Source organism: Gymnogyps californianus, chromosome 1 (genome assembly GCF_018139145.2).
Source record: "Gymnogyps californianus isolate 813 chromosome 1, ASM1813914v2, whole genome shotgun sequence".
Lineage (NCBI taxonomy): Eukaryota > Metazoa > Chordata > Aves > Accipitriformes > Cathartidae > Gymnogyps > Gymnogyps californianus.
Window position 1 is genome coordinate 166,380,286 of NC_059471.1, and position 24,907 is coordinate 166,405,192.

Consider the following 24,907-nt stretch of genomic DNA (forward strand, 5'->3'; position numbering starts at 1 on the left):
TTGTGCAACCACTGCATTTTGATTCAGGCTCGTTTGTGTATGGGGCATGTCATGTGTTGACGCATCAGGAGTCGCACAGTCAGTGTCCAAGTCCTGCTGTGCTTCTCCTTGGTCCTGCTGATTTAGTCGGATGGTTTTCCAACAAAGGAAGGAAATTTGCTCTGAGATGATTCATACTGAACAACCTCATTATAAACATCTTGAATTTTTCTTGGCCCATAGAAGCTGTCTCAGGTAACACATGGCAGGCAATATTACACTTTTTCTTTGTTATTCTCAATAATATATACATAGATATATAGATATATACACATACGTGCACATATTCCTAGGTGTTTATTTCAGGTGGCCAGGAGCAATGTCAGAAGGTCTCATAGGCTATGAGGACCAGGGAATGGTGACTGGATTTTTAAACATTTCTAGTAACTTGCTGGTCCCTGCAGTTAGGCTGGCTATAACTTTCCAAATCTTCCTTTTCTCCCATCTTAAATATTCTTTTAGCCCTTCTTTGGTCCTTTCAGTATCTTCTATGACTTTCTGAGGATAATTGCTCCTAGTTTAGGTAAATCTTTAACATCTCCTAAAGTGCCATCGAGTGAAGTTCATTGAGCTGTGCTGAATACATCAGGACTGCCTTCCACCCAGCTCCTGCTCCTTCTGCATGTGATGTCCAGGTATTCTTTTCTGTTGCTTTCCTCTCCTTAGAAAGTATATAATTTCAATGATCAATCTTACTGATTTGTGATCACTTTCAGTACAGTTACTTTCTGTCTTCTGATTATCAACCAAGTCTTCCCTGTCTATAGGGATGAAGCCTAAAGTAAGTTCTCCTTAGATAATTTTGTTCACCTTATGAAACACTAAGTTGTCCCCAACATAGCCCATGACCTTGAAGACCTGTATATGTACTGTCCTACAGCTTTTCCAGTAAATATATGAGTAATTAGAAAGACATGAAGCAGATGGAAATACGCAAACACTTTGTAACATGATTGGCTACTGACTTTACTACAGGTGTCAGAAGTAATTACGCCCTGTTGTCTTCTATCAAGGAGGAAGTTAGCAAGAACAGTAAGAAATATTATTTCTCATGTGAATGTGTTTTCTTGAAATCAAGCAGGTTAAGTTAAATGAACAGGAGAAGTGAAAATGTCCTTAAACAATTCTTTTAAAAGACAGTCATAAAGTGATTAGGAGACCATGTCAGAACTGCAATTGCTGGGAAGGGAAGGAAGATGGATGAGTGGAGGGCAGGTAACACGGAGCCTCACCTCCCTCCCTCCCTCCCTCCCTCTCACACCGTTAGCCGGCCACCTGTATCATGGGTAGCAGATGACAGGAGCTGTGCAATGCAGGCCATTCCCTTTCCCTCTTCCTTTGCCCCTCCTGCCCGCCAGAGTTTAGTCCCATGGTGACTAGACGGGGAAATCTTTTATGCATGGGGCATCTATAGCCATCACAAAAATGGTATCATGATAGCAGGGTCTTGTTGCAATGTTACTTGTAAACATTTATCTTTTGGGAAGAATAAGCGTATGTTTGATACTAATCAGGCAATAGCTGATGTTATTTTTTTGCTCTTTACCGTATTACTTAGGAAAATGTTCTTTGTTAAACTCTTTTTTACAGAACCTCCATGTCAGTGGTATTAAGTACCCAAGTGTATTTGTGTTTATTATGGTGGAAGTGCATGCACACATTGAATTCTTTTCCTTCTTTTTGAGAACATATGTTTTGGGAGCTGAAAATTATGAGTGTTTGAAGCCTAATCCCAATTCTCCCTCCTACTGCCTATTTTCTGGCCTCAGATACTCACTTAACCTTTTTCCTTTCCTTGGTTCCTTCCTCTCCAGCACAGAGGTATGCAACTTTAAGTACTTCTCCTGGGGATTTCATAATTCATTAAAAAATTTCAGCACTTGGAGGACATAAAATATGTATATAGTAAATGCTAAATATTTTTACAGTGGTGCAAGGAAAAGGTTGGTTTCTGAATTTGAATTCATTACCTTCCGTAAAATTAATGTTCCTTCTGTACTGCGTTTCAGTACCTTAGTCATTCAAACATTAATGAGTGTAGAACTGAGTAATGAGTTTTGCACTGCTGCCCTTCTGACTGGGCATTCATACAGTCGTGGGAAATTCTCGGTCTCTGCTGGTCTGCTTGATTTATTATTGATTTAATAAATCAAGTCACCTGTATTTAAAGATGATTTAGCTTAAGCCTAGATCCTCCAAACCTTTAATTCTGGAGGTAGGTCTGTGTGATGAGGGCAGTTCCCTTGAACAGTCCTTGGAGCACAGACCTGGACACAGAACTTGTCTCTCATAGGTGAGTGCTCCGAACATCTGCTTTTATGCACTCTTATTTCTGCAAAGAATTAAAAATAATAAGAAGGGCTTCCCTTCATTTATAAAAGGAGTTGAAGACAGCCTATCTTCTGCTGCTTTAACCTGTGAAAGAGGAAGGTGAAATACATAGGTGTGAATTCCCTCAATCAGAGAAGGGCATCAAATTGAGAGCTCTTAACTCTTGCGGGGAGGGTGCTAACCCCTGAGTTTATGTTTGGGAGAAGATGAGCTGGGGAGGGAGGGGCACGGTGGGTACCATCAGCACGTATAAGAAAGGGTTGATTCCCTACCCTTTTTTTAAATGGAGCAGCTTCAAGCTTGCGTACACACTTACTGCAGTGTCGTGATACTTGTTCCTGAGTTAGCAGCAAAGCAGCTGATAGATGTGTCTGGTGTATTTATGCGTTTACATGCTGCAGCACAGTAGGGCCGCTATCACAGCATCGCTGTGTCAGCACAGCAGCCCTGCCGCTCTGCTGGGATTGCCCCGCATGCCTCTGCTGCACCGGGACAGGCACCGGCTCCTGGCTGATCCGGCCGAGGCACCACACCACTCCCTAAAGGCAAGTCCTCAGGAAGGGCAGGATTTAAGGATGCACCTTTGTCTCCAGAATAGCAAGATGGTGAGAACCAGCTGTGTGATATGACGGCATCATGGCAACCCCATGCCAGCAGTGCTAGTGCCAGGAAGAAATAAGACATCTGCTAGCATACGGTACCATGCTGCCTTACTTTACTCCTTTCAGGACCTCAGCGAGTGTGTCCAAATAGCACTGCAGTATGTTTTCTTGATTACCAGATGCTTGGGGATGCTACATCTGGCATGGAAATGCCTTCTCTTCTACTCTTCCCTTGAAAAGCGGAGGCACAAACTCCTGCCATGGATTCCCATTCAGGAATACCTGCAGGCAAAAAAACGTAGGCATCATGATGATGGGCATGGCTGGAGCATCCAGAAGTCAGTTTGCTTGACACACAGAAAAAAAAGGTCATTAGTGCCAACTGGTGAAATGTCCTAATTCTAATGTCCAGCAGAAGTAGCTGGAGCAGTGTTTGCTACTGGCCTTGCACTGAGAGTATGCGTCCGTCACATGGAGGAAGACTGTTTTGTAGTAAGTTGCAGAGGATGAGGTAGAAGACGATGAACCAAAGTTGAAGTTTTTATTAGCTAATGCTATCAAAATTTAGAGCCCTCTGCATCATGAAGGAGAAGCAAATAACTTCGAAAACAAGATGAGGGAGAAGAAATTAACCAGATACAGGAAAGTCTAAGAATTACTGAAGCTGGGGGAAGGAATGTGTGCACATGCATTTCAAATCATGAAGGAAACGAGACAATTAACAACATTAGGCAGCCACCAGCCTGTCTGGCAGTGCTCGATAGTCAATCCAGAGGATGCCAGCCTGCCCTGACAGTAACCCGAAGCTATAACGTAGTCTGTCACCAGCCAGGTTTCAGACTACAAAAGGTAAGAGCAAGAGCCATATTTCTAAGAAGAGTTGCACTTCTTTGGGTTGCTTTGAGCATCGGTGCTAAATTCCTGCTGCTGCTGCTGACAAGAACCAGCAATGCACATTCTTGCTGTTGTTAAATTACTGATATATTAATTGCTATCTATTCTGGATGCTGCAGTTGCATTTTCATGTGTGTTTATTGCCTTTTGTTGCTGCCTGCCGAAGATACTGTGGGCAGATCCTACGTCTGATGCTTTGTTTTAGTTGCCTGGCTACTGTAAAATGTTAGCTTTTGCTGAGGTGTCACAGATGCTTTCTTGATGAGTGTCCAAACAAGGAAATATGTAAAAGATGCTGGCGAATGCTGTGCTTGCCTAGTTCTGTTGCTTTTGCTAGAGATGCTACAGTATGCTTACTTTGCTTTGCTACTACAGACTATCTGTAAAATAACGTAGAAGGTAGACTGAAACCTTTCATTTACACAGCAGGGTCATGGTCAATACCAAAGGTAACATTATCTGTATCTTTGTATGCAAAAGAACTGTTGTTGGAAGGAGATGGTGCGCAACTGCTTCACTTAATTGCAATGCATTCTTTTCTGGTAAATGTTACAAAGAAAACGTATTTTTCCTGTTGACTGTATTGCCAGATTTTTCCCTTCCTCTCTCCCTGTGAAAATCTCCAACAGAGAGAGATTCAAATCTCAAAACTTAATTGGGATGTTGACTTCAAACTTCTTCCCTGCCAAAAACTGAAAGTAACCAATGTTTCTTCTGCTCTCTGCATTTTCTGTTTATGCCTGCATAACTTTATCTCTTTACATCACCAGCACTTCTGACTAAATTGTTTTCTTGTACTCACAGTTTGAAACTTCGTCTAAAATCTCTGAATAAGCTATGTTTCCTTCCAGTCAGTCCAAAAATATTTTATCAGCCAATAAATAAAAAATTACTTTTAACAGCTGTTTTACTTCCTTCTTTAATGTTATTGAAAGCCTTTTCTTAATTATTCTTGCCTTTTGGCAGTTTGCAGTGCATTAATATTTACAAGATGAGATGTAGTTTTCTGTTTATATTAGCAGTCCTCTGTCTGTGAGATCTGGACCAACCAGAATGCAGGATATCCTTTCTCATCGATTCATCAGGTTCATAATGTAAGATACAGTGATAAATGGCTATGTTGTCACTCTATGGATGTACAGTCTGTTGCCGTGGTGTTATCTACGGGTGTCATGTCGCTGAAATGACAAAAAAAGTTCGTAACTTGTCCGCCCTCTTTTGGGATTATGTGTGCGCGCATTCGTGTATCGTGCCGTGTGGTTAGCATCTGTTGGCTGTATGGTGTACATACAGGATGTGGGGGGGATTGCCAGCAGCAGTCTCGCTCAGGGGCAGCTTTGACTTCTGTTCCTGATGTTTTTGTTTGCTCACTTTTCCAAAGCGAGAAACCGTGTAAACAGCTCGGTTTGCACAGTTTCACCCCCACAATGTGTTGTGCTGCCCTTTCTGTGTTAATCTATAGGCTTTGCCTAGCTGAGGAGCACGCCGTGTTTGCAGAGGCACTTTTGGGGAATTAGAGGTAACGCTGATGGTGCTCTGAATTTTCATCACTTCTGTGACAGAGGCACATCTGCTGTGCATGTGAGAGCAAGCCTGGTGATCTGTATTGCAGCGTAGTAAGGACGACAGCCAGTCGTTCAGCATAGTATTTCAGAGGAGCTGTAGATTTCTCCTAATTTCTATCACATAACTGCCTCCTTGGGGAATTTCTGCCAGAGAGGGGCCATTTTGGCTACCAAGCTTTAGAAGCTTTTAAAACGTAAGTACGCCATGAACCTGTTTCCATTATTTCAAAAGCCAAAGATATAAGGAGCTAAAAAAATTTCTCTCGCTCTAGGAATTACAGCGTAAGCAAATACTGAGGATTTGGCTGGTCCACAGAACATTTGAAATTCTTACAGGGAGAAAAGTACTAATTTTTCAGCCAGAAGTGTTGTATCTATGTGTGCTCCAATTTATTGTTGTCATGGTGACTAATGCGTGTTACCATAACTAGGCATGAGGCTTATCAGGTGAAAAGTTACTAGATGTGGTCCTTCTTAAAAATGACTACGTTCAAGCCACTCAAAACCAGGCCTTTTTTTTTTTTTCCTGAAGCATGGAGGATTTTTAACTTGACATTTTTATAAAAAGATGAGGCAGGTGTTAGATTTTATAGAAGTTGTATTGAGATTACTTCTTACCTGTGACTAGCTCTGCATCCAAGTGCCTTTAATGTGAGTCAAATACCATTCTCAGAGAATGAGATGAGATAGAAAAATGTGCAACAATTGTAAAAAATTACCTAATAGCAGTAATCTGCTTCTGTAGCTCATTTGACATTCAGCATCTGACGCTTTCTAGAGCACCGAGAAGTGCACATCTGCCCATTTTCAGGGTTATGAAGCACTGTAAGAGCGTGAGATATTGGTCTTTAAGGCTATGACCTTTACGGTTAAAAGTTGTCACTGTAAAAGGATTGAATCTTTACCACTCTGGCACGTGATTTGAGACCGTTTTGTGATTGTAAATTCTTTATCTGCAAAACGTGGGGCAAAAAATCATCTTTGTCAAGGTGACTGAGGCCAGAGAGAGGAAAGGCACTGGTTAAAGGCATGGGGAGGTTAGAATACTAAAACACAGGCAGTACAGCAAAAACCACGTGATAAATTGCACAGCTGTCTGATGAGCTGTAAAGTTAGATGGGGAATAAATTATCTCTTGCCTTTCTACTTCATCAGAGAGATAAAAATCTCCATACATATATTGTGTCATAAAAAATACATAAGCTTAAATGTTTGATTATTTCTTATAATTGCAAATTAAGTATTCAAACCAGAAAATCCTTATCCTATCATATCTATTTTTAAAAATGAAATCAAATATCATAGTTGGTCCTGCACAGCAATTTACGAACATTTCTATACTCCTTGAAAGTGTTTTAGGTGCTTATGAAGGTCCTGAATCTCAATACATCACCCATGAGTTGTTCCACACCAATTCCTCAGATTTAGAACTACTAGTAATTCATATTTTTCTACCCCAGACTTGAGACTTGTCATTTCAAGTCTTCTCTAGGTCAAAGATGTTCCTACTTCGTATTTTACCTGAAGTTAATTGCCATCATCACATCCTAAATCTCAGAATTTCAGTATCTGACTAGAGTCAGTCAGCTGAGGAGCTCCTTCCTGTAGAAGTTTTTAGGCCCAGATTTATGAAAGTATTTAGCTGTCTAAACCTTGTTTAAAAGCCTTTCTTCCCTTTAAAAAAAAAAAAAGGAAAGGAAATTGCATGGGGGATATGTAATAGAAATTACACTTCTAAACATCTTCATGGATCTAGGCTTTCAAGACTACCCTGTTATAACTCAGTCTAAATAGGTAATGAATACTAGCAATAGTACGATTTAAAAATCTAAGGAGTTTGGTAAGAAACAAAAGGAAAGGAGACCAGAAGCCACTTCTGCTGAATATTAAAAAACACTTGTGATACAGTTAGGAAAGAAAATTTTAGGACACTGTATAACATGTCTTCTTCATCCATCATAATAATCCATACCTATGATGTTTGATTTTATGCAGCTTTTCTTAGCAGCTGCTCCCTCTACAAGACACACTGAAATACACGAACGGTCTTCAGGTGCAGTGGTCTGTCGGGAACAGCAGAAATCCTGTATCTCTGCATTCCCTTAACCTCAGGTGTATTGCGTGTTTAGATCATCCTAGAGACATGTACAGCAATCTTATCAATTCTGTTTTGTCCAATTTAAAAGGAGTAGGTACTAGGATGATTGTATATATTTATAGAGCAATTAATGGATACAAACTAATGGTCTCCACACAGTCCCTCTCTAAGTGTCTCATACACTAGTTTTATTAGCCTGGTTGAAGATTATTTCTCATTTCCTTGTGATTTTTGCTTCCTAGCTCCTTTATAAAATTGAACCACTATGAGAGGTAATCAGTGTTCCTCTTGTTACTGCCCTTCATTTACAGACGGAAACAATGCGATTCTCCATGTTTCTAATATCTTTCATGAAAAAGGGAGTCAAACTGTAAAATGACGTACTCATTTCACTCCTTCTGTACCCTGCTTAATTTGTCAGTACTGTCCATTTTCTGCATGCGAGGAAAGTCACCTGCAGACCAGCGCAACAAAAGTGTTTAGAGCACTACCCAGGGTCACTTACTCCGTAAAAATTCACAGCCATCCCCATGCTTCCTCGGTGGAAAGACCGGTGGTCAAAAGGTGTACTTTTATAGCTTCTCTGTCCTGAATTTACTCCTGTTCCATCATAGTAACTTTTCGCTAAATGGATAGGATGTACCTCCTGCGATCTGCTTCCTTACACAGAACATGCAGGAGTGTATATTTATTAGGAAAAAAAAGGACTGTTTCAAGTGGTCTGTTAGCTATGGCCTTGAACAGTTCATAAGAGACATCTGAGCACACTAAGAATTTGTGATGGGTGCAATCCATCTTCTCTTGTAGTCAAATACAAACTCCATTAATAAGGATGCAGATGCTTACCCCTTGTAATATGATTGAAACCTTATTTTATAAGGAGAACTGCTTCTTAAAGAAATTAAATTCCCACTTCAGATTAAATATGATAGAAGGTTTTTACACATTAGTGGTCAGAAGGATTAATTTCTGTGGATACAGAATGCCAAAAAGTGGAGCAATTGCTCCTGCTGCTTTCCTTTCAAAATTTGAGATTGAAGTCATATCCATAGCATATAGGCAACTTAACTAGGCAAAACAGAAATTACAATACTGTATAATTTGTAGATGTGCTAATAGTGCCAAGATTAACTAGGTTCGACTTGTTTTGTGATGTTCACTTGCTTGAAGTTACCGTATTGACAGGGTAATGTTGACGTTTCCAGATTTATCTCTTGCTTTTCATTGCAGAGTTGTGCAAATGTGTGTCATTTCATTATTTTGTGACACATGAAAATGATGTACTTGTTTTGTTTACTCTGTCCTGATTTAATTAGTAGGATGTGATAGTTTGGCAGACTTTTGAATGTCTTCGATATGAATTTTTTCATGTTTTTGATGCTTAACTTCTTTTTGCTTTAAAAGTCTTAACTTCTAGCCATGTTCTGCGTGAAATGCTGATGACAATTCCTTGCCAGCTTCAACACATATTTTAACAATATGACATGCATAGAAAATACACAGAGATAAGTGCAGGTAAAGAAAGAAGTAGCATAATCCAAATTGAAATTATCATATAGGAGAGGGTAAAATAGTTTGAGAGAGAACAAGCAGGGGAGGAAGGAGGATCAGGAAGGAGAAATCTGATCCCCAAAAGACAGAGTGGGCAGGAGAGGGGAATTCAGAGACAGACCAGACCAGACAGGGTAGGGGAGAAGTGGGGCTGATGACAGAGGGAAGGGAAGAGGGCTTGGAAAGAGGAGAAGGGCTCCATCCCGAGGTCATTTTCAGTTAAAAAGTGAGCTGCCGCTGGTTTGGCAGCATCCGTGGTGTTGAGGACATGGGCAGCGTGGGCACATGTGAACCAAAAGTAGGAGAGATCACTGTTAAAAACCAAATAACCTCAAAATAATATTTTTTTTGCATGGGTCTGCAAGGTGGAAGGAGCCCCCAAGGTCCCAGAGGTCAGCCCAGGTCCAATAAAGCCATGTCCAAAAATACACAATGGCAGGTGACACCCAGACCAGCACTGCCATGGTGGGGGCATTCCTGTACTGATGCCTGCGTTGGCCCTTTTTGGTAGGAAGAGTGTCCTGTGAAGGGATTTGGCAGCAAACTGCAGTCCTACCCATGTTCTCTAAGGGCTTTGAGGAACAAGGGGAGATGACAGCTCAGGAAGGCAATCATCTATATCAATGAGAATGATGAATGTGGAAGGACAATGTTAGTAACTCTACAATGAGACATCAAGAGAAGGTGATCAAAGTAAATATTCGTAAAGAGATTAAAGAATGCCTTGTATGTTTGAAGAATGTATAATAAGTCTTCAGATCAAAGCAAAGTCTCAGTTATTTAGCCATTTGGGAAAGTTAGTTATCGGTTATATGTGCTAGATAATGGAAGACTTATTAACTGTGTAGAAAAGCTTGTAAAACACATAGCGGAATTTGTGAATGGCATTTTTGTGCATCTCACAATTTTTTTTCAAGTGCTCTCATCCTCATATATGTATTGTAAACAGTTATTTTTAAGGAACATTTCCGGTGCCTAATGATTTTATTCTCAAAGCAAATAGATTTAATTAAAGCCTCATTAAACACTACAGTAGATGACTTTGGATTATAAATTAAATCATGAAAAATGTTGTAGGAGTTACATTCCCTTATTTTAGTAACATGGCTCTGTGTGTAGAAAATAAATTATTGTTAATTGAGCACAACAATGGAGGGCTACTTTATAGCGAATTTGCCTGCACCTTCTCTTATATCTCGAACAACTGTGATTTTCAGACAGGAGACTGGGGCGAGCCTTCAATTACCTTGCGACCTCCAAATGAAGCCACAGCATCAACGCCTGTACAATATTGGCAACATCATCCAGAGAAACTCATCTTCCAGTCATGCGATTATAAAGCATTTGTAAGTGTTGGTAAATTTAGTGGTTTGATTTGGGGCAGATATATTAACCTTTCAATAGACTGTTGTTTTTTTTTTTCATTTATAATATTTTTTTCAGTCACTTTTAATGAGACAGGCCACTTCTGAAATACTGTAATTGTAGTAAATGAGAAACAAGGATGCACAGTACTTTTTGCTATGAATTTTGTGATATATTGCAGTCCATGTAGCAATAGTGTTAGAGAAATGACACTATGAATAAGTGGCTAAGTGTTGTAGAAGTGACAGTGAGTGTGTGCACAGTAGTTAAAGTAAGTATTGCCTTGTCTGAGTTTTATACATCTGTTTTGGGGGAAGTGAGCTAGGGAAGATGGAGATCAGGGTCCTGAAGCAGTGTTTTCTGTCCATGGGACAAGGGCACATTCAAATCTCTCCCACACTGATGACTACTGGTACTTGAAGTACCAGTAGCAGTCAGTTCCTTCGGGGCAGGACGTATTTATTTTTACCTCCCAATAGCTGTAGCTGATTCCCACTTCCCATTCCCGGAGAAACGGAGCTTCCTTCTACAGCTAAAGACGATTAGTGTTCTCTGGCTGTTTCAAACACTTGTGAAGGAGAGGAAGGTCTCCTGAAGTACAGAAAGTCACATTGGAAGACTTTGTTTTTAAATGAAAAACGCTTCTCTGAAGCCTTGAGTTCCCTGTCAACAGGGCAGGGGGGCTGGTTCTTCTCTGAAGAGGTGCCTCAGCCCACCTATTTAAACTCTTGCATTTCCCCTTCTGACTTTGCTGAAAAGCACTGTTAAAGTTGCTGAAAGTGCTTCCCAGACCACTGTGTCCTCTTCGGAGGTGGCCACCTAATGAAGCAAGGCTGACTTATTTTACAAAGGAAAGGGGCTCAGTAGTTGTAGTGCCTTTAGCATAATAGCTGGCAGTTAACCACTTGTCCGGGATGTGGGTTTTAGATCAGCTTCACCTGAAGGAGCTTGGATCCTTAGTGCTTTTTAGGATAATGCGCTGTTCACCAAACACTGGAGCATTTTGGGGGAGCGTTGGGGGCTGCTGGACCTGATTTCAAGCATATCCGGAAAAGTAGGAATTAGAGACTAAGTACTGGTGAGACAGCCTGGCTCCCACTGAGGAGGGGTGGAAGGGGTGTTACAGGCCTGTCTCACTGGAGCACGTCTGTATCTTCCATCGGACCTTCATAGGGTAGAAATTGCCGTGAATGCAGTGATTGTCCCTGGACAGTAACTAGAACTTCTGCCTTCCTCAGCAAGTCACAGTCAAGGTCCAGCTCGCCTGCTCTCAGTCTTGCTCTCCTCCTATGCAGCACCTCAAATTGAAAAGGAAGCTTAGTAACTTCTAGTTCTTTAAATATTTTTCATAGTTTTCAGTAACGTAAACAGGTTTATCTCAAGAGTGCCTCATCTCATTACTTAATCCAGCAGTAAATTCATAATCAGATGTAACTTTCGTAGTAGATCGGAAGGTGTGTGGATCATTAAAGAAATGAAGTTAGGATGACCAGGAATATCCAAGTTACTGGTGATTAAGGAATAGCCAAATCAAAATATCCAAGTTATTGTTGATTAAGGAAACATCTTCCTTTCCTAAGGATTGTGCGTCACTGCACTCTCAGCTCACTGAGCTGTAATGACCTTAACCTTATGGAGTAAAAGCCTGGCTTGAAAGTTATAAGGGGGGCAGCTTTCATTGTATGCTACATCACTCAGCTGAACTGTTGAATGTCCTCTGCATTGCTCCCACATGCTCTGGGTCTTTGAGAAGGAACATTTCCAAAAGTACAGCAAGTCGAAGGAAAGCAAAATTCCCTCCTAGAATTTCAGATTTTTCTGACAACTAAATTGGACGCTACTTCTGTGATTTGTTTGTCTATTCCACAGTCCACCCTGGGAAGCATTTCTGAATGCCTGCAGCTGAGGCTTTTTGCTGCTGTGCAGATGGGACAGGAGCTGCCTGTCTCTTCTCTTTCTTCCTCTTGTTCTGCCGTGAGCTCAAAAGCACTGCTTTTTTTCCCTGATGCCTGACCAACTGTTAGCTTTCAAGGAAATACCAATTTGTTGTGCCATAGTCTATAAAAAAATTTAAAAATTGAAGAAATTAATTGCATCCTTCCCAGAGAAGACTAAGGATGCCAAAGGTGTCAGACAGCAGGACCCAGAGAAAGAGAGAGTTCAACTCAATACACTTTTGTTTAATTTTCTAATTTCAGAGCTTGCTTTAAATTTGTTCTTCTTCTGCAAGGGCAATATCAAGCCATCCCATCAAATTAATGTCCAAAGCCTTATTCATGTCACCATCAAGCCCCCAGCTGGACTCGCAGCTGCTTGGTTTATGAATCTTTCACATCTGCAGTCCTCCAGGAATGCCCTTCATTCATTCCTTTCTGCTTGTGCTTATCTGGTAGTGTTGGTGTTGCTCACCTTTCAATTTATAATGCCCTGTAAAGTGTTTCTCACTTATTACCGTGTTGGCTACTGACTACATTGAAATATTTATGCATTTTCTTGCAGGTCAGAGACTCCTGTGGTACACAATGTGAACTGAAGACTTTAAAGAAAATATCTCAGTTTAGGTCAGGAGACCAGAGAGTTGAACCAGTACACTTTCTGTTCAGTTCCAGCTTGCATTCAGCTGTAACAAGTTATTTTTGATAGATTCTTGTTTAAGATGAAGCTGGTTCACTATCTGGTTGGGTCAGCTTAGGCTGTTTCCAAGGGGACTCAATGTGGTAGGATGAAAGGGGTCAGGCAGCAGTGGTGGGCTGCAGCATCCTCTGGGAAGAGGCTCCTGCCCACAGCTCTTGCTCTCCTCCTGCAGCTCATCTGCCCCATTCTCACCAATGGCATGACTTCTCTTCAGCTCCTGTGTTGCTCACTTAGGACTGACGACTTAAGAGAAGCCATGGCATTGTGCTGCAGCGAGAATGCAAAGTGAGACATCTCTGTGCCCGGGGAGAAGACGAGGGGTGGCTTGCTGTCCTCTTTCCCCAGTTAAGCCAGACTTGCATGTGACACCATGCAGAAATACAGAAACATCCTGATTGCACAGAGCTATACGAACATGTGCACATCCCCAAATGCACATGCCTGTAGCGTCTATAGGAGAAATGCAGAGCGTGGCTCTCACACAGCCCTGTTAGCGGTAACAAGACTGCTCACTGCTAGGTGAGAACGGCAGGGATGATGCAGCCAGCTCCATCCCTGAAGGAGCAGCACCATTCAGACGTGGTGTAGAGAGGTACTGAGACCTCAGAGTAACAAATCCAGAGGAGCAGAGCCTGCTGTCAGGGTGCAGGAGGGCTCAAACTGCACATGCCAGCAAGTGACATAGTGAGGAAGAAGCAGGTAGGAAAGGGGATTTATCAATGAGGCACTCGCTGCCTTGTGTACCCTCGGAGATGAGCAGGCTCCTCTGAGAGCATGGTGGCTTTCAGCCAGCTGAGCCAGGACCTGGCACCAGCACCCTGCTGCTTCCTCTCACCCAGCCCTCCTTCAGATCAGTAAAGGCTTCAGAATAATAATTCAGGGTCAGCCTTTTCTTAGGAAGAAATAATGGTTTAAACTAGTTTTCAGTTCAGATTTATTTTCTCTGTTTGCTGACATCGGGCTCTGCTATTTGCACATAAATTAGTTACAGATTGAGTACACAGAGGTTAACATCGCTGCTGGCCTTCACATCCATGTGATGGCACACATAGCAATATGAGTTTGGCAGATGGCAGCTAAAAAGAAGCAGATTCTCCATTTTTTAATCAAATGGCTTTTTTAAGATGGAATCTGTAGTATTTGTTTGTTGTTTGAATGACTAAGGTGATACGCTAGAAGACTTTCAGATGTTGTTTCAAAGGGCTCCATCTGATTCAATACACTTGTTGCTGTGCATTCTTGTTTCATAGGTTGATTAATACACTGGTTTAAATGATTTATCAGAGAACTGCAGAGTAAAAAGAACCCTAAAGCAATATATTAAGTTGACTGCTACCATTATGGTTTTTTAGGCATTTTTAGTGCATTTCTGCAGATGTTTGTCTGTTCTGGAATTTTAGTTAAATTAAGTTTAATGGATTTTTATTTTAGTATTTAGGTTCTATGCTGGTAAAAGAGTTAAGAGGCACAGAGTCAACACAGGATGCGTGTGCAAAGATGAGGGTAAGTTAGTAAACCTACTCCTTTCTCTATCATCATAATATTAAATAGTATCAACTTGCGATTACTTGTACTGTGCCCTTTTTGCTTTTATAATGTTCTGTTACCCATTTGTTTTCCATTGCCCTTGCATTTACATTGGTATTCAGTAGGAAGTCTGTTCTGCCTTTTATCTTAGTTTCAAGTAATACCAAAATTTAAAGGTAGATTTTTATTTTGCATGTTGTATCTAAGAAAAAAACACATGTATGCATTATGTTTTCTCTAGAACCTTTGAGTATGTTTCAAAGTACTTTCCACACACTTTAAATGTGCCCATATCACGTTGCTTTTATAAACAGAATTTATAGCTCGTATATGATAATCTAGATTGAATTTACTACATGAAAATATGTACTAGTAAATATATTAACATGTTACCAAAGCCATTGTTTTTTATGTATGGTCTAATCCTATAGTCACATAATCCTGTGGATGCTTTTACTCACATGAGTATTCCCATTAATTATGAGTTACTTACATGCTTATTGATTGAAGGACAAAAAGAGATCTAATTCAGTTTCACCTGATGGTGGAAAAGCAGTTAGGTTTCCTTCAAACTGGTAAGAATATGTTTTCCTCTGGCTCTTTGGCCTGATACTGGTTTGTAGAAAATTACAATGAGGCTCAGTCTATCTCCAAGAAACATACTGCTGCTGGAAGCTCAAAACAAGCCACAGGCCAGCTACACAATTTATTCCCAACTGTAGTTGTAATAAGAACGCACCTGTTCATAGAGATGGCAAACATATCATGGTCTGGCGTGATTAATTAACGAAGAATATAATTGCTTGGTAATCTACCAAACGTGTAAAATTACATAGATGAATGAGTGAAATCCTTTCTTCTGTGGATCATAAGCCTTTTATGCAAGATGCCTCTGAGCACTAGACGTAGCATTCGGATCAATTAGAAAGCTGGAAGATGTGTAGAATTCATGCAATCGGACAACCATTTCCTATTGGTTACATATCTGCAGCACACAGGCTTTTGTACAAGCTGTTTAGCTAAAGGCTGGCAGTAATTCATGCCTACTAGATTGCCTGAAGATCTGTGGCTTTTCAGCTAATTATTACATGCTAATCATTCCTTACCTCGGCTTAAACTCCTCTTAAAAAACCCCAACAACTTGACACAGAGGGATCTACAGTCACATACATGTGTTCTGGGGAATTAATTGAGGCTGCAAGCGTATCATCTTCCAATCCAGTTTTCAAACTGTCAGACTTAGCAGTTCAATTTTTTAGGCATATGCCTGTGCAGATCTTAGGGCAGAATTTGACACCATGGTAGCATATGACAACTTCAGTAAGTTATTTGACTGAACTAGGAAGCTTAACATCAAAAAAGTCACTCTAAATAATTTATAGCCATTTTAAGATTTTTTTTAAGTAATAAATTTGGCAAATTTAAATTATATACCTGAAAAATTAAGTGTTTGAAAACAAATATAATTTAAACTACAATTTTTCTATAAAAATAATGGAATTGCACTAGTAGTGTATAGTGCCATACAAGGCACTTATGTAATACAGTGATGCGGTTTATATACATTTATTTTTTGCATTCTCTTTTGAAACCATTGTGCTGTGAGAATGTTTGTTTTCTGGTTTGAGGGGTTTTTATTGCAAAGAGATTTGAATAAAACAGTTTTTAATCAGGATTTCATCTATTCTTTCTATGTAGTCCTTTTAATCATGTTCCTATTCAAGTCAGAAGCAAAAAGCATTGACTTAATGGGAACAGATTATTATTTTAGCTTAAGTCTCCCAGTGAGAAAAATACATCTTTTTCCAAAACTTTCTCCCTCTGGTTGTGTTCTGAAAGTTGGTGTCTATGAATTGGGAGTCCAGGTTGTCCTAAGCCATCCTGAAATTTTGATGTGATGTTCATTATTGTATTTAAATACCACTGGGTTGTCATTGAAAATGTGGCTTCTTTTATAGTTACATTTTAAATGTGCTGGAAGGGACATTTCACTTCCTACAAAAAAGAAGTGAAAAGCTAGGTATATTATTTGACTGCTTCTCAGGTACTGAATTCTGTCCAGTCTCTTTAAAGTCAGTCAGATTTTTACATAGGGTTGTACTAACATGATAGAGCAACATTTTTAAATTTTAGTATTTATTTTATTTTCCATTGGGGGGGGAGTACATCACATATAACCTTGTACCATGTTGAGGTCCTTCCCCACATTTTTTTAATCTTTCTGGAGTCAGCCACACAATAGTTTTTAAGAAGAATGCATGAAAATTAGGTAGCTAATTTTTCTGTCAACGTGACTTTAGCTTCTCCATCTTTAACCTAATGCTGCTCAAAAAAAGTGTTGATATTCACTGGATGTCTTCTAGTCAGCAGATGCACAAGGACGAAAGAAGCCTATCAGTGAAAAAAGTATCTTGATCGTCCTTAATCATTCATAGATCCAGAGAAACAACAGAAATGACATGTTTGTTGACTGCAGATCCCTCCCTGTTAGTTGTAGATGCTTCCTGTGCTTTCAGTTATTGCAATTGATGGTTTTGGTTCTCAAGGGAAATATCATGCAGATATCCCTCACATCACTCCACAGAGGGGCTTACAGCAGCCTCCTTCTCTTATAGCTTAAGAGTGAAGGGAGATCCTAAATCTTCTATAATGTAAAACAAGAACACCACCCCCCCCCAAAAAAAAAACCCTGGGAACCTCTGTCTTAATAACTCTTCTTGGCTATCCACTGTGCTTCTCAGCATTGTGCAGCAGTGTGCTCCAGCAGGGCGGATGATAGATCTGCTTGGGGAAAATCATGCAGATGCAATAGATTGAGCTCAGCGTGGGGGTCAAGGTTATAGATGCTTTTTTGTTCTCACCCAAATTGCAGACTCTTGCAGCTATCCAAAATTATGGATATTTGGCAAGAACTGTGCCTGTTAGAGGGATTATACTTTATTTTTCCATTCACATATTTGCGCTCCAAGGATGGATTTATATTTTATGCTTTCCTATTTGTTTCCAGCTATTTTCTCTTACAAACTCCCTCTGCAGTCGACAGCACTGTCTCCTTATCTCCATTCCCCACCTGCTGTAAACTGACCTTTGCTACTTGGAGATTAAATCTTGCTGTCCTGGCCAGAATAGATTTATTAATTATATTTGAGATATGCCTTCAAGAACTTAAGAGCTTTCATCTTTCTCAGCATGGAATAGGAAATATTACAAGTTGTGTTTTCAATCAGATTACTGCCTTCACTTCAAATCACCATAGGAACATGAAGAAAGAATGAAATGTGTTTACATCAAAATAAAGAAAAGGAATAAAGTTTAATTGGAGCTAGGAAGAGACTTGTTCTCTACAGTAAACTCCATCTGGCATTTACACATCTGAATTCCTTGACCAGGTAGGGAGGGGATGGTTTTATACTTACTGGCATGAGCACAGCAGCAAGGTAGACTCTTTCCTTGCAGTAATGTTAAATCACTAATGTTGCATACACCGGTCGCACAGTCTGAACCAATCAGATATTTACTGCAGCAGTAGAGAACTTAGATTTTGTTCTTGGATCCTGCCACCTTCCTGAATATTATGTATCTTTCTTAAATGTTTTCTTGCTAGAAAAGAGGTTCTTACATTTCAAGTCAAAGTTCAAGGGAACCAGCAGCATAATTCTGTTCACAAAGCGGGTGTTTAAAAATATCTTACTGACTTAAGAGCAAAATGTCAAAGTTGGAATTGTTACAAAATCTGCTTCTCCTGTCTCTGGAGAGGAAGATGAAGATGAAGCAGAGTTGACTCTCTGAAAATAGGCAGGGTCTGGGGCATTCCTTCCTCATTTCTTCTTAGATAAAGAGGGAGGAGCTGGATATAGATGGCAATCTCCTTGTTTCTGCTAATTCCTTTCTACTTTTCAGTCTCTGTTTCTCACCCAAAAGTAGAATTGTCCTCCGCAGGCCTCCTAGTGAAACTAGGCAGGCAAATACCATGTCAGGATCAAATACAGTATATGAGGATTTAGATTATTTGGTCTCTGTTCTCTTAGGACTTGTAGCTCCGTCTCTGTCATGTCGCCACTGCTTTGGGAGGGCCTGCAGTGGAACAGGCACATGGATATTACTCAAAAGGGAAAAAAGAAGTGGTGAGAGGTCTTAAAGATGTTCAGTCCTTACGCACACCCACATCATGCCATCCCATGTTCTTCAGAGGATTGTACGTCCTTGAACTCTGTGGCTGAAAGGAATCCAAGGTGCAGGAGGGATGCACTGCCGTTTCAGTAGCAGATGAGTGTGTATAGATATTGCAAAAGCAAAAAAACCTCATTCTCAAGTAGCTGAGTTGCAGGTGCATCCCCAGTTCCTATTAGTGATGTAGCTTGGAGACATCCACTAATTGTAGAGAAGTAAACAGTCTTGTACCACAGGGATTACAGATGCTATCTTATTCCAAGAGGTATTAAATTATGTCAGTGATGCATTTTTAAGCCTTATGGACCGAAAAAGTTAGCAAATCTTTGTTACAAGGCGGATTGTAGTTTCAAAATTGGCTTCAAAACTAACTGGTCCAAAGTGAACTTTGACTTTTTATTTCAATTTCATCTTATGCATGATATTGTCAAAGTGATTCACTCAAAATGAAGTGTTTCATGAGGCTTCATAAGCCTCAAATAAGTAACAAGCTTATGAGTATGATAGTAGGTGATACCAATACATATTTTGAAATGTGCAGTTTGATGCCGATTGGAATTAATAGTTGCTACCGGTATGGGAAAATGTTCAGATTCTCTTAGTGAAGTGGATTCCCATACATAATTGAATAGTAAAATTGCCAGCTACAGTTTTCAGATAGCTATTAAAAAACAGTATAAGACAGAATTAGCAGATTCATTTGCAAAAGTAAAAAGCCAAGATGAAATCTTAAGATTTTGCAGGTTCATAAACTTGTACTCAAAATTTATGTATGGAATTGTTAGTGACTTGGCATAGTTGAATAATGTCTTTTTTCTATGTATTTGCAAGATCGAGTATAATTACATATGCAGTAAAACCTAAAAATGAACATGGTTTTGTTTTGGTCACTATATGAAAGCTGAGTAGTCCAGTTATAAATGTATATATAAGTACATGAAAGTGGTCAATGTGACAAAGTAGAAGTACCAGAGTATCCTCTTTCCTCTTGGCAGGAAATAAATAGATGAGATGAAAGCATTGTGAGAGTGGGCTGGATTACACCATGTGCTACAGTACATCAAGTGAATGTGTGAGCGTCTTACCTGGACACCATTCGACGTGTGCTCTTGAATTTCTCATTCAGCTGCTTTGCGTGTGTGTGTGTGCGCACAGAGATACCATGTTTTTGTACACTGCAGGAGTATTCAAAAGTGTTGGATTAGTGCTCTCAGTTCTGCACAGAACAAGGTATTGCAGTACAATCCTGTCTTGAAAGGACTAAAGGCCCTTTAGGTTATATGTTTTGTATTTGCCTGTATTGCCTTTTTAAAAATAAACAGCTAGTTTATATTGCTTTATTCCTAGAACAAAGTCCTCTGCCTCTTAAGCCATCATTAATTATCTTGATTTGTTAGGTACACTGCTGGGTGGATCTCAAATTATTTGGAGTTTAGTTTATATCCGGAATAAATATCTAGCAGTTCTGCACAGCCTTTAACTCAAAATCAAAATACAGGTGGAAATGCTTTACCCACTTAAGACAATTTGTAGTACTATACTATGGAAATCTGTTTAGAGTCTGCTTGTGAGTATGGTGGTTTTTTCAGTGAAACTAAAGAAAATTCATAAACAAGATCTGAAGCAAGCTTGTTCTCTCACTTTCTCCCTCTGGCACCACTGCTCTTGCACGCCTTTATGACGAGTTTTCAAAAGGAGGAATTGGGAGCAGCCCTGTCCAAGGCTATTCAGGGTTTTGGCACTGTCCTGCATAATGGCAACAGTGGGTTCAGATGCAAACTCAGAAGGGTCTTAAATCCAGACCTTTATTGTAAAAGCAAGCACTGTGATAACTAGGCAATTATGCAGAAGATGCCTTCCACCTCCTTCCACTGGATGGATCTCCATTCTGGGTGCTGAGGGGATGAAGCAGCTTCATCGCAGCAGCTGCATCAAAATATAGGAGAGGCTGCTATTCCTGATATTCTTTATTCTGAAGAAAAAGAGGCTCTATGTCTTTTGTGGGGTCTGGGGAAGCTGAACAAATGTCACATTAGATTTAGGATGGTGATGCTTTCTTCATCTTCCTGTGTCTGCAGTCAAGCCTGCTTTATGGTTCTTGAGTGGCCTACTTCCACATAGTCATCTACCTGTCCCGTGGGAAGTATTTCAGAAGTGGGACCAAAGCTCAGTCTCTCTGGCACACAGACTGCAGCATTAAGACTCCTCGCTGCAGGAGCAGTGCACGTGAGGAGACAGGGCACGCACATCTGTCCTTATGTAGATGACCAGCTGATCAGAGAGAGGCAGTGGCAACGAGCCTAGAATATGCTTGCTTTTCATCCAGATGATTCTCCTAAAGAAGTGTATTAAAACAAAGAGCCAAAGTTGCAGTCACAAACGGTGCAGTTTGTAGGAACTATGACCAGTTCCAGGCTAGTGAGCACTTGCCCAAAGACAGGGTCCTGTCACTATGATTGCTTCTACATGAGATAAAATCTAATCCTGCTACCATGGTATGAACATGCCTTGGAGCATTAGACCATATGTCAACATGCACATGACATCCAATGCCAGCCTTCAGCTGTGGCGCCCATAACTTTGGCTCAAGTCCATATGCTTCCCATAGAGGCACCAGATGGACAAGAATATTTTGTCATGTCATCATGTCCTCACGGAGCTGATACGGTGACTAGAACCTGAAAAGCCCAAGCAAAGGGAATAGTGACTCCTGTGTCCCACCTCCTTCTCAGATTCTGGTCACAGGCACAGGCAGAGATGCCCACTTGGCCTGCACAGAGGTGTGAAATGTCTGACCATGAAAGCTGTGGGACTTCATCTCAACGTCCTAGAATTTAGAGCCAAAGCAGTTACAGTGCCTGAGCAAATGATACTCATATTGTATCTCTGAAAACTCACGTTACACATCCTGGCAGCCACCTCCTCCATTAAAAAGAAAGGAATAACAAGCAAATAGTATGAGCTCACCATGACAACTCAGAACTGTGGAAGCCTGGAAACTGCTTGGAAATAGTAATTATACCGTGGACTTCAGTTACTCTATCACTGGAAGTTGAGCCGGGGAGGGGGGGAATAGAGCTGTGTGTTTTTCATGATAACGGTGTCATAATAATGAAGGATGTTATTTCACTGCCCAACTCTTTGTTGCAATGAGGGTACAAGTGCAGAATTGTTTCCTAAAATCATGTTTCTACACTGGACTACAGTCTTCCAGAACACCTTTGCACAAATCCTGGGGTTTGTATGGTTTGCATGCTGATAAGGGACATCCCCTGCTCCTTACCAGCTGAGACAGTTTGGCTTAATAAATTACAAACGTCCATCAGTCTCTGATTCATTTCCTCATTAGCCAGCTATAATTTAATAGTATCTTGATGAGCTGTTTTACTCAGATACAGTCTTCTGGCAGTTCACGACCTCGATTAAATACTAAAGATCAGGTCTGCTCTAGAAAAACCCAGGTGAATGTGGAGCAGATAAGGAAGATGATCAAATTACAAACTACTGCTCTAGATGAAAGAGGACTCCCAGATGGTTAGTACAACGTGGCCTTGCCAACAGGAAGCTTCATCTTTATGGGAAATGGAAGATAGTGCAAACTAGACCAAAAAGCTAAAATAAATGAACTTAGTAGCCATGTTTGTACAGCGTCTTGGAGGAGAAGATGAATTTTGCTGCTAGGGAGGCAAGGAAGGAGATAATTACAATAATCAAAATGGGAGACAAAGAGCTCCTGAGTGTAGCTGTCGGGATAGAAAGAAAGGACAAAAGTTGGATGATTGCTGGGTTGCCAGATGATTAAAGTGATGTTGTCATATTTGTGAATATTTTGTCTGGTTATGAGCATATGTGGGGTATATTGCTTGTTACTCTGATAGATGTATGTGCTGCAGCTTCCGCACAGTCACTGTCATGGTTTCTGTGCATTGAAATTGAATTTTATGAAAAGGCGCATTTGAGATCTATTATAGAGACACACACACATACACACAGGTATGTACTTGCTCTGCTTTTGGCAGGGATACCACTTCTTTCTCCACTCAGTTCAGAGACATGCAAATCAGATTAGTGTCTTCAGATTTTGTTAGATTCAGGATGTTTTACCATTTAAGCTTTCATTTTTTATAAGTGCCTAGCCTTCTGGGTGAAAGAAGCTTTCTCTGGGATAAATTGACACTTGCTTGTTGTCTTGAGTCTCTTGTCATTTGATACCGAGAGATGCAACAGTCCTCTCTATTACACAGATGGGTGGGGCTCTCTTTGAAACTTTAATTAGAAGTTTTAGCCTTCATGGCACAGACACTAATTGCAGAATGTAGCTGGATCTGCAGCTTTGAATTTTATGCTGGCACAAATGGACTCTCTTGATTCTGGAAGGAACGAGATCTGATAAGGGGACTTGATTACAGGTTTTTTTCTTTTAAGCTTTTGTTTGTTTTGCTCTCTAGTGTTAGCATCACCTATTTTTCAGACTTTTTTTCAGATACAGTCTGTGTTTGCAAGTTTAAATCTATGCTATTTTATTTTTCTTGAAGAATACAAAACCACTGCTGCTAGTTTTGTTCAGCTGTTCTCATGATCTTTCTAGGTGCCAATTCTAGACCTTTTAATGTGTTTACGCTCTCATTCTGTGTGCTGATGCTTCTTCATATTTAGCTGTAACTGAACTTACTCTTTCCTCTCAAGAAAATGTTTGATTGAACTCTGTGATTGTTTGCAGATACTCCCATGAGTGAGTGTTCTCTGAACGTTATCTACTTTATTTATCTACAGTAGTTTTGTATACAACAGTCTAGTCTGTCGTTGCCTTCCACCTTAAAAGAATTCAAATCACCTATAAACTATTATGTCATATTTGGTTTTTTGTTTGGTTGGTTTTGGGGTTGTTTTAGTAAATTTAATCTGTAAACTAATGAACAGGTTTTTCTGCAGAGAACTTAAATCTATCCCAAATATTTGCCCAATCTGTTCAGCAGGAAATATCTTTGCTGTGTGCATCACGTTGAAGGCACACAGAAGCAGACTAGCATAAAAGAAAAAATAGCCTTATAAGAAGACATGAACTGTAGGTAGGAGAACCTGGCACTGAGGGAATGCAGAATAAGCCTCCGTGCTAATTCATGTGTAAAGCAACTTCCAGTAGCAGCTGCACTCGAGGAAGTGCAGACGGTCAGACGTGACAAGATACAACGTTGGACTGACAGATTGACTGGCAGGCCTAGAGGGCTGCAGGGATACCTCGTGTCACAAATAAAACTGCAAGAAGGGAAGAGAGTGAAATATTTCTAAATAACAACTAATTGCAGCAAAGAAACAGTACTACGAGAAGTACTGTGCTGTTGGTTTTTACAGCTGGGAAGAGCAGGAAGAGGGGAGGGGAGGCAGCGATGAATGGGGCATATCAGATAGATGTCTTAAACATGCACATTTTGGGAAACACCTGATTGCATGACTGGTCTCTCTAAGCCTGGCAAACTTATTTCATTCTCTTCCCACTGTGCTAGGAAAAAGGAGAATTCTTACCATCCTCACAACAAACTGTAAAGCTCTTTTTAGTTTTGTAACTAGAAGGCAGCTATTTCAAAAGCCCAGAGCATAGTCAGCTCTAGAAAAAGTCAAATATTTGGATAAGTACCTTCTGTTTAACTTACATATTTTGCCAGAAGAAGAGAAAGAGCACTGTTCCTGCAATGCAACACAACTCTAATAACATCTTAATTTTGATTTCAGAAGTCTACAGAACAAATGAAGAAAGTACCAACCATTGTCCTGTCTGTTTCTTACAAGGGAGTCAAATTTATTGATGCCACAAATAAGGTATGTGCAATTGATCAATATTAGCTTTTATTTCTCACACATAGGAATACCTATGAGGCTGGCTCTGTAGGAGCACCAGGCCAGGGAGGGGACAGAGTTGCACTTTGTGTTTTCCTCTCTTTTTTCTCTTCTTTCCAAAATGGATGTAATCTCATTGTCATTCTCCAGAAACTCAGTCTGGAGGACAAGTGAAGCAGCTTTAATGGCTCATTTAATGGCTCATGGAACATTGTGTCCAACCTTCTGCCATTAAAAGGCAAGCTTATCACAAAAGACATTTGGCAGGGAGCCTCTGTGGAATCCTTTACCATATT

The 24,907-nt window shown here is 40.2% G+C and overlaps 1 protein-coding gene across 16 annotated transcripts in view; it reads left to right on the forward strand.

Annotated features, from left to right (window-relative positions):
• ANKS1B (ankyrin repeat and sterile alpha motif domain containing 1B) overlaps positions 1-24,907 on the forward strand; it is a 450,932-nt gene that overhangs the window by 411,916 nt on the left and 14,109 nt on the right. For 7 of the 16 annotated variants that reach the window (XM_050896179.1, XM_050896196.1, XM_050896204.1 and 4 more), the window contains 4 exons: positions 4,886-4,960; positions 10,298-10,426; positions 14,511-14,582; positions 24,507-24,593. In XM_050896179.1, coding sequence (XP_050752136.1) covers positions 4,886-4,960; positions 10,298-10,426; positions 14,511-14,582; positions 24,507-24,593 — 363 coding nt within the window. The remainder of the gene's footprint in view (positions 1-4,885; positions 4,961-10,297; positions 10,427-14,510; positions 14,583-24,506; positions 24,594-24,907) is intronic. The other 9 variants (XM_050896212.1, XM_050896263.1, XM_050896279.1 and 6 more) reach the window with 2 other exon arrangements.